At 44.1% G+C, this 10,120-nt stretch overlaps 2 protein-coding genes across 2 annotated transcripts in view; one reads left to right on the top strand and one right to left on the bottom strand.

Annotated features, from left to right (window-relative positions):
• CDKN3 (cyclin dependent kinase inhibitor 3) overlaps window positions 1–4,466 on the top strand; it is a 7,796-nt gene extending 3,330 nt beyond the window's left edge. The window contains exons 4-7 of the mRNA XM_009289843.1: window positions 863–1,085; window positions 2,008–2,039; window positions 2,942–3,045; window positions 4,380–4,466. Of these exons, the coding sequence (XP_009288118.1) occupies window positions 863–1,085; window positions 2,008–2,039; window positions 2,942–3,045; window positions 4,380–4,466 (446 nt within the window). The remainder of the gene's footprint in view (window positions 1–862; window positions 1,086–2,007; window positions 2,040–2,941; window positions 3,046–4,379) is intronic.
• Window positions 4,467–8,626: 4,160 nt separating this feature from the next.
• The window catches only part of CNIH1 (cornichon family AMPA receptor auxiliary protein 1), a 19,717-nt gene continuing 18,223 nt past the window's right edge, over window positions 8,627–10,120 (bottom strand). Inside the window, exon 5 of the mRNA XM_019474776.1 lies at window positions 8,627–9,547. Within this exon, the coding sequence (XP_019330321.1) occupies window positions 9,520–9,547 (28 nt within the window). The 3' untranslated portion in view covers window positions 8,627–9,519. The remainder of the gene's footprint in view (window positions 9,548–10,120) is intronic.

The raw sequence follows: 10,120 nt of genomic DNA, 5'->3' as shown, positions 1-10,120 counted from the left end.
ATGGTTTAGTGGACATGGTGGTGTTGGGTTGACGGTTGGACTCGATGATCTTAGAGGTCTTTTCCGACCTTAATGATTGTATGGTTCTATGAATGCATAGCAATTGTTTACAAAGTCTTGCTGGGGGTATGTCTGACAGCAATGTCCATCTGAGTTTTGGTAACGCTGTGCTTGGAGATGCGGCAAATATCTTAGCACAGTTGCCGTTACAAGTACTAGATATCCCTTTCACGTGTGCAGTGCCACTTTCTCTGTGGCTTCTCTACCAAATATTGAATAAGTTGTTAGGGTATTTCCAGGCTGGAGCTATACAGGTGTCTGCATGTCTTTCACAGTAACTATGAGCTCTGCTAAGTGCCATGCAGGAGAAGGCATCCTCAGAACAGCTAGGACCAAGAAGAATTACAAAACTTGTAATCTCCTTTTCCCAGAGAAAAGTGAGATTGGGATAGGAAAGATGAAATCATGTAAAGATTTGTGCTTAGTATTCATCTGTAAACACTAGTAGAGCAGAGACTAATAGCAAAAACCCACAGTGTTTGGACATAGTCACAGCTGGAGGTGGGACAGAATCATGCTTAAGCTGGCAGCAGTTAACAGACTGTGCTGAGTGTCGACACGCTTTCTAGTGAGGCTTGTCTCGAGACTCACTCTGAACTGAGAAAATTTCCTCTCGTGGGTTACCTGAAGGCAAACGTGGGAGAGACTCAGTAGAAGTAAATGCTGTTCAAAGCAAAATTGCTAACTCCTATTGTCTTAACCTCAAAGATTAAACAAGAGAATCAGTGCCAAGTAGCTTATCTGTTTATCCTTAAGCTTGATAAGCTTTTGTTTATTTGCAAGTGTCTTAATCTGTTGGCAGAAGAACTAAAGAACTATGGGACCCAGGATATATTTGTGCTTTGTACCAGAGGAGAGCTCTTAAAATACCGAGTACCAAACCTTATAGACACCTACCAACAGCATGGGATCTGTGTGCACCACTATCCTATTCCTGATGGGGACGCTCCTGACATTGCCAAGTGCTGCAAAATTCTGGAAGAGCTCAGAAGCTGCCTGGAAAGTAACCGGAAAACAATCATACAGTAGGTTCTGGTTGCCTCCCTTTCACCCCACGTTCCTGTAAAAGATACCAGCTTCCCTCTAGATGCATGACCAGCTGAAACGGAATCCTGTCAAATGACAATTGCATTCTTTAGGGTTAGTTGCTGCTTAGAAAAGCTGCTTGTTTCTCCTCATGCACCCTTTTGGAGCTAACTTGTTCTTGGTAAGATCTGAATCTCCCGTTTCCCCTTGCTCTGTCCAGCAAGTGCTTCAAAGTGTGTGTTGAATGGCACCATGTGACTCCTTGCTGCTAGCCTAGTTGGATATCGGGTATACAATATGAGTTGTAAGCTAAAGCAGCTGTTGTCAGAGGGTAACACACCCCGGGGCTGTTTATCAGGGACTCGGTGGGTTCCAGCAGGCAAAATTCACTCTTAAATTGCATGAAACTGGTTCAAAGTAATTTCTTTAGACACTTGTAGCTGAGCTCAGGGTAGAGGGGAAGAGCTTTTACGTTCCCTGTTCCCTGAATGATCCTGCTGACAGCTCCCTGCACAGGCATCTGCCGAGTCCTTGGGCTTCCTGCTGATGCAGAACCCTGCTGCTATCGTTAGCTCACAACTATCATCAAAGCCTTAATCTGGAGTAGGATTTAAAGAAAATTGAGATTGTCCATCTTCATACAGTTTTCTGTCCTCCTGTGCCTTTGGGACTATCACCATGAACGAAGGGGAGCTTTAAAATTGCAGTTTCTCTAGAAAGACACTACTTAAGGAAGGTCTGAGGAATAAATGGGAGATAACTTTGTAGGTATTTCTATAGAAATTCTAACTTTCTTGTACCACTGCTCCTCTTGATTATATTAAGGCAAGAATTATGTCTGTACATTTACGTGTCGGGGGGGGCTCTGGGTGTTGCAGTGTAATACAGCTTGTTACAACCAAACGTTTTCTTCTCTTTCAGCTGTTACGGTGGCCTTGGACGCTCATGTCTCAGTAAGCAGTTGTCTTCCCCCTCTCAATGCCTAACTAACCCATCTTACAAACCCATTCTTGTGAGACAGCACTGTCTAAAGGAGCCAAATTCTGCTTGAAGCTTAACCGTGGTTACAATGCAAACCGCCACTGCAAGTAGCAGGCTAGTTAGTGTTTTTGAGCCTGTTTCTTGGGAAAGGTGTTGTCAAATGGTAGTAACATTAGCTGCCTGTATAGAAACTCTTTGTGGTGAGTGATATAAGTATGTCATGGTATAGCTCTAAGTATGTAGGTGAGGGGATGGAGGGTCAGGCAGGGTCAGTCTTTCAGTGAGGCTGATAAAGTTCTCTCTTACTTTCCGACTCTTTCTCTGTTTTCACTGCAAATTTTAGTCTCCTCTAACTGATGGGATTGTACTTTCCCCTCTTCCCTGAACATCTCCTCAGGAAAAGGAGATCAACCTATTCCTCTGCATCTTTCTTCAGCCCAACGGTCCCCCTAAAGCTTGCAGGGGCATTAGTTATTGTGCGTGCCCCAGAAGGAAGGGGTGGCGATATTGTCAAAAAAGCAAATGCGGTCAGAAGATGCAAAGAGGAATTAACTGGCTGTACTGGGACTTGTTCTTGGAAAGACTTTAGAATTTGCCTCCCGAGTGCTGCTACAAAGGCAGAGGGGGGGGAAGTGGGAGGGTTTTCACCTGTTTCCAAAGCCCGCAGGCTTGGGCAGGAGCAGCAGGCAGATGGGGCCAGAGCCAACAAATAGCATTCAGCAAAAGATCCAACAGATCTGTGACCCTGATATGACGAGGTTGAGTTTTGCTAGAGTGGTTTTCATGGAACAAACCTATTACTGCGCAAAAGCAGTACTGTGTACAGCAAGAGGTGCTCAGTAGCATACATGCATATATACTTTTTCCCTTACAGTAGCTGCGTGTCTCCTGCTTCAGCTTTCGGACACGCTGGCACCTCAGCAAGCGATAGACAGCCTCAGAAACTTGAGAGGATCTGGGGCGATACAGACCATCAAGGTAAGAGGCTGCAACAGGTAATACACGTGTCGAAACGAGAGTGGAGAGCTCGCAGAGTCCTCCCCTTCATTTCACAAAGGGATCCCTCTGTCTTCCTGAGATGCTCCACAGCTGGTGCCCCTGCTGCGCTCTTGGGTTTGAGCTGCTTCTAGCTTCCTGCTTTCATGCTGATTCCGTCTTGTTCTGCCTCTACTGAATTCAACAGCTGTTCTCCCTGTCTGCTCTTCACCTTCATTAGTAACTTGCTGCTTTCTCCTCCTCATCCCTGCCCATCACTCGCTAAGCTATTGTCCCTTTTTCTGTTGCTTACATTCTCCTCACAACTTGGACATCCACTTGATTTTTTTTCTGCCTTGGTTTTGCTCCGTCTTCCTAGCCCAGCTAGCCATGTTCATCTTCTGTAGCTATCACATCGATACGCTGGCAGTTGTCTTTAAGAAGTATCCCTAGCACTAGTGTTAAAACCTACATGGAGGGAGGCCCAAGTTGCTGAACTTGGGTGGGGTTTTTCTTCTTTTGGCGGGATTTTTGGCTACTGTGCGTACGTATTTCTGTTGATATGAGTCCTAGATGTTCTGTTCTTAAAATAGGTCTACGTACAGGAAAGAGGAGCTGGCATTTAAAAAGTTTACAAGATAGTAGTTTCTGAGGAGAAAGAGTTGCCTAAAGACTGCCTCTTTGTTAGCTCTAAGCCTCTCTGGAAGGCGAATCTTGTTTAAACTACTTGTTGAAAATCAGTTTTCCGCAAACCAAGGGGGCAGGTGGGGAGCAGCTTGCATCTCTGGTTGAAGAGGCGGGGAAGGAGACGAACAAATGTTATAATTAGAAGCCCTCACAGCCACTGGGGGTGGCTGATCTGTCCCTTAGCCTCTGCTGACCAACGTCTTTCTCTCATTTTGAACGCTTGCATATTAATACTCCACATGATGCAAGAGTTGACCCAAGAACTCTTACTACAAGCTGTTGTACATCATACTAGCTAAAGGGTGTGTTCTGCATCAGGGACTCATTATGGAGAGAGTAATACTCTCGGTGACCCAAATAAAGCAGCTTTGAATTCTGACATGAAACTCCCACCTGTGAGGACCATGTTTTGCGTTACCTTGAGCTCACGTGTGCCCTTTATGAGGAACCACAGGAGCCAAGCCGAGATCCATGTAATCTGTGTCTGATGGTGAAAAATTCCAGAGGATTCAGAGTAAGCGCAAGAACAACAAATAAACAGACTAGAGGGTGCAGTTTTCATCCTGGGGTATCAAACAGCTTTTTAAGATGGGTAGTGCCTCTTCTGGAAGTATAGAGCACTCATTACAAATCTGGTTGTGCTTTTTCAGCAATACAATTACCTCCATGACTTTCGAGAGAACCTAGCTGCACATCTGGCAACAAAGGATACAATACTAAGATCGGTATCGCGATAACTAATACTGGCGTGGTGTATCTTTGTGTCTACGTGGCTGTGACAGACACCTGGACGAGACACTTCACTCCCGACCTGTACAGTTTCTCATTGCTGCTGCCTGTGTGATGCAGCCACTCGCTTCCAAATCTGTGTGTAAAATGTTGGGGTGGGGGAAGGCAATCCTACAGGACATGCAGCATCTTCCTCTATTTGGCAGTAACATAGTTAGATAAAAATTACATCACTGGAGCTGTTTAAAAAACAAAAAAACAAACCTCAGCTCTAGCTTTAAACCAAAGGAAAGTCAAGCATGAAAATTTTCCTGCTGGCGTGCTCGCTGCTTATGAACTAGTAAGAACGCATTCTAAAATGTCACAGTTCCGCTCCTAGTGTGTTCAGTGATATTTGGGAATGAGACCCCTCATTCCAACAGAAGGAGGTTTTATACTGAAGATCTGTGCCAAACCAAGCAGGTGGGTTTTTATATGAATATGGTAGGAAGAGACACTATGCTGTAGCTGCGTGGGCGAGTTTCTGGCACAGCACTTCCGCATGCTAAGGCTAGAGAAAGTAAATAAACAATCAGCTGTGGGCTGGAGAGAATCTCACAGAAACATGCCTGTAACAGTCCACATCCCTCCTGTTTAACTACATCCACTCATAAAGACCAGAGAAGATGAACAGACTCCTCAAGAAAACACTTAAACTAGTTCTGTCCTATTTTGAGGAAGCAATGATCATCCACCTCAGTGCCCAGGTATCCTCTGACACCCCCTGAGGTAAGTTCTGGCTCTGGGAAGAAAGCCCGTGTCACCCAGGCCGTGCCTTTCATTGTTAGCCAGACCCCTTGTCACCCAGGCCGTGCCTTTCATTGTTAGACCCCCGGAGTGGAGGAACTGTTGCCTCTGGGCTGAAGTCGCTGTGCAGTTGCTCTGAGTGTCGGCGTCCTGGCTGTCCTCCTGCCTTGTCACCATCGCCCGATTCCTTGCAGTTAAGTCTGTAAGGACTTTTTTCCCCTAGTGCTTCAAGAAACCAGCTGGTTACCTGTCCAGTACCAGCACCACCAAGGCAGTGCTGCCGTCCTGCTCTGAGGGTCACCTTCCACAGCTGCAGCCTACGCTTCCCTGTTGCCTACGGTGACACGGATGTTTATGGTGTATTTTAATAAAGTTTCAGTAACTTTTCAAGTCAGAAGTTGTGACATGAGACTCTACCACAGCACCGGTGGGTTTGAGTTGAAGTAGAACTCGCTGCTTTGCTAATTTCAAAATTTATAGCCTTCTCTTAACGTGTTTGAACTCAGACACTTGAACGTGTGTTTGAAGATGATTTCTACTGATAATATTTAACGAGCTCTTACTACCCTTCTCCCCTCCTAAGGCAGGCAACGGGAACTCTTCCAGAAAGTTCCACAGCATGGACTGACTGACTCACAGAGAACAGTTTGCTCAAAACATGTGTTGTTCTGTCCCCAACACTCAAAGTTTGCTCAAAACATGTGTTGTTCTGTCCCAAACACTCAAACAGAAATCAGAAAACCAAAAGAAGTGTCTGTGTCCCTTCAGCAGTGCTGAATCCTTGCAACGGAAGGTATTCAGGTATTAAATATATGTCAGACAGCTTTTTAAGATGGCTCAGAAGGAAACCTGCTGGCAGGGAGAAGCGTTCTTTATTTGCTCCATAATCTTTTGCCTCCTGATTGTGGAACTCTCACAATCAATTAATACCAGGTCCACGCTTTGAATGCAAAGTGGCCAGTACTCTAGCTAGGCGTCATACGTGCTTCTCCACATGCATCAGTTGCTTTTGCAAGGACTACTCCAGTAAAACTCGGATGCGAGGCTCACATCGCTGGGTACAGATGACAACGTTCACACCACTTAGCAGCTGGGTGGGTGCTGGTATATGTTAACCTTTCTTTAAAAATAAAAATGCTGAAACCGGTTTCTAAACAGCATTCTCTGAAGGACTCCGCTGGGTAGTCATCGCACTTCAACACGCTGGGTTCTCACAGGACTTTTTAACTTCTAACGTGCACTCCTGACCTTTCTCTGCGACGTTTTGACAGTTTAAAGACCTTTGAAATGCGATTACTTAAATTCTTCAGTTCACATGTACTTAACCACAGCGGGCAGGACAGACTCCAAAGCAGCATTTTGCTCCTGGGGTTAGCGGTGAATTCAAGTTCACCAGCAGAACTGCACTGCCAAGCTACTGCGCTGTTTTCACCTCTGAACTCCTCGGTGCAGGAATACTCATATGCACTTTCACGTTAGATGCGTAAAGCCCGTCATCGACAGGACAGTGCAAGCGTTGCAAACGTTTTGCTAAGTATTCCTGGCTGAAGCCGCTCCGCAGCTGGAGGCGGGTTTCAGAAGAAGGTTTTTTTTTCAGCTGAACTCAGTAAATCCTGCATTGTTTATTCTGGCACGTAGCTTGGCTTAAATTGGCCCAAGTACCAAGGGAATGAGAGATTTTTTTCTTTTTTTTTTTGAAGGCCAAGGAGAGCTAGGGGCTATGAGCCAGGAAGTCTCATTTCGGTAACAGATTAATAAACATACAAACATACAAAAGGGTTAATTAGTTTTGCTTACGCAGGCTGAGGTCATATCTTACAGCAGTCTCTGAAGGAGCAGGAAAATAAAAACGATCCAACAGGAACAGTATTCCTGAGTTTCCAGAAAGCCTTTCAAAAATTCTTTTGCTAAAACCTCAACGTTATTATTGCATACAGACGAAAATCCTCTTGTCAACTAACAACCGGTCGAAAGGGATGGCAGAATAGGAATAAAGAGTTTTCAGTGCAGAGGGGCTCCTCGCAGAGCTCCAGAGGTGTGCGGGTGGGAACCCGTGCCTCTGCACAGAAAACAAGGGCCATGAGATGAAGCCTGCAACTGCTGCAAATGCTTTGGGACACTCAGGGGGAAAAAAAAAAAAAAAAAAAAAAGAAAAATCTTGTAATACTGAATGCTTGAGCAATGAGGACATGTGAAATTAAGTGTCAATAAATGCAAAGGAGAACCACATGTGAGAAAATCAATTTTATATACATAGAAATAAGCTGTCAGGTATCTATTATGACTTGGGAAAGAGAATTTAAGTTCTCACAGCCTGAGTTCTCATCCCCCCAGATGAGAAAAAGAGAGGAATTCAGAAGCAGAGAGCAAGCAAATGCCACTCTAAATCCCCCGGGCACCCAAATCTTGTGTGATGACAATAGTTCTGGTGTCCTCCAGCTTAGAAAAGGAACATTTGCGGAGGAGAAAGGATAATCACAAAGCTACAGAAGGACTTCCAATCAAGAAGAGATTACACAGACTTCTCCGCTTCGACAGATGACATGATGAAGGTTTTACTCAATCGTGCCCAGCATAAATAAGGTGGAAAGGGGGAAATTTTCAATATGTCTTAAAAAATAAGAGCTTAGGGGCACCAAATGAAGTCCGGCAGAACTTTTAAACAAGTATTTTTTACATACTGAGCAATTCCATTGCAGAACTCACCATCTCGGCGTATCTTCCATACCAGGCTATAAACGTGCTCAAAAAGCAACTGAATTAATGGAAGAAAAGCTATTCAAGGGCTGTGTAAGATGCCAAGCCTCTAGCTCAGGACATCTGTAACAGGTAGGTTTCCAAACACATTCTCCCACTATTCGGGCAGAGATATTCAATACCTGCCCTGTTTCACAATCTTTTTCCTCAGTCGCTGCCACTGCCCAACACGCCAGTACTGGAGTATCTGGATTTCTGGTCGAGCCCAGTGCAGCCATTCGTACGACTTTTATTGCATCTAACACCCGAGAGACCCAAAGCGAACAACTAAAGAGTTTATTCAAAAACGTTTTACTAGAACTGGGAAACTATTCATTTACCTGCGCTGGGGAACAATGAAAAAGATTCCTAATTATGACTCCTAAATTAAGCAGCTGTTGCAGTAACAATTTACAATGCAATACTATCGGTTTACCTGAAACATCTTCCCCCTGCCCCATCTACTATTTATCTGCAGACCCATGAAAAAAAAAAGCAGGAAATGGGAGCTTCCCTTTTCCAGACATAACTTGATTCAGTGTTCCATTTTGAAAAGGCAATGCAATTATCCATCATAAAGCAAACAGATGAATACAGCAAGAATCTGTTCAATTTGAAAACAAAACAAGGCACCAGTTAAAATAAGTGTTTCTGAATTTGAGATTTTTTTTTTATTATTTATTGCACTAAGGAACAGCAGGGCAGTTTCACAATCTCACTTTCTGCTTTGAAAAGCTCTGTACTATTACTCTTAAACTCGAGAGTATTTTCATCATTGGACTCGATAAATGTTGCAGGTTTGTCCATTCGTTAATAAGACAGCACAGACATTGAAAAAAAATAAAAATCATCATTTAAATTCACACCTTTGTGGACAGTTCAACTTCTCCTATCCAATGACATATGCTTGAGATTAAAGCAAGGCTAACATTCGGTGAAAATACAGAAGTCTCCGAACCATGCATATACGGGGAAAGGTTAACCAGACAGAAAAAAAAATAAAATAAAATAAACCAAAATAGAACTCCTATTTTTGCAACCGTGTCCACGAATTCATCTCTTAAGACCAACGTCGCCTACAGGTCAAACACACACAGCGCCTCCAGTCCTTCCCAAGCACTCGGCAGCTACAGCTGATTTATAGTTAGAGCGGGATACGCAAGTCCAAACGAGCCACTATGAAGCCCAGTCTAAAGAAAATCCCTAGTCTACTAAGGCTAGTCAGTAACGAATACCTACGTGAAGATTATGGCTGTTCCTTATGGAGTGCAAAGTCAAAACTTCTCAAAACCCAGTAACCGTTATATTAACTTACATGTAATTCTTTAATTTCAGTGTCCCAGTAAAATATAAGAAAACAGTCTTTCCACAAGTATAAAATGTGGAAATATTTTAAAAATAGGGGAGTCATTGTTTTCCAACGCAAATGCAATCATTAGGTTCCGTATTTGATCTTGGTAAGAGGTTCTCGTTGTAAAGAATCCGTGTTTTGTGGCTTTTGCATGCACTTAATTGGAACAAAGCTTGCTGAATGTCGTCTTAAGAGCTCACCAGAACATAAATCATGCTGGAAAATAAAACAGAAATATTAAGATGCACCATTTTGATTAGCGTTACACATTTCATTTTACAGTCGCATATTCTAAGGAACAAATCTGTGTGAGGTACATGGATCGTGACTGAAGGTTTTACACAAACACGTAAGGGGATTATAAAGCACGACACGAACTGATGCAACAACCAGCTGTCGCTACATCAAGTGACATTATAACAGGGAACCCTGCAGAAACGCGATGCCTAGGTGTCAAAAGCCTGAACTATTCCAGCTGTGTCGCAAGAAGTGCGGCGTGCCGAGAGGAAGGAGGTCCGCGCACCGGTTCCCGTGTCACACCGCCCAGAACAGACGCGAACACCAAGCAGCAAGCTGGCTTTCGGCTTGAAGGAAGAACTGGGAGGAGGAACCAGGCAGCGGCACTGGCTTTTGTGCGCCTCACCCCTTTTCACTCCTGGAGCGACTCCCCTACCCTTTGACTTCAACAAAAATCACATTTACATCAAAGTACCTACTTCAGAAATATTACTGTTCCAGCTTCTTAATGAAAACACTCGGGGGGGGGGGGGGGGGGGGGATATTATTTAT

Source organism: Aptenodytes forsteri, unplaced genomic scaffold, assembly GCF_000699145.1.
Source record: "Aptenodytes forsteri isolate BGI_AS27 unplaced genomic scaffold, ASM69914v1 Scaffold76, whole genome shotgun sequence".
In the NCBI taxonomy this organism is placed as follows: domain Eukaryota; kingdom Metazoa; phylum Chordata; class Aves; order Sphenisciformes; family Spheniscidae; genus Aptenodytes; species Aptenodytes forsteri.
This window is presented reverse-complemented; position numbering and strand designations above follow the sequence as displayed.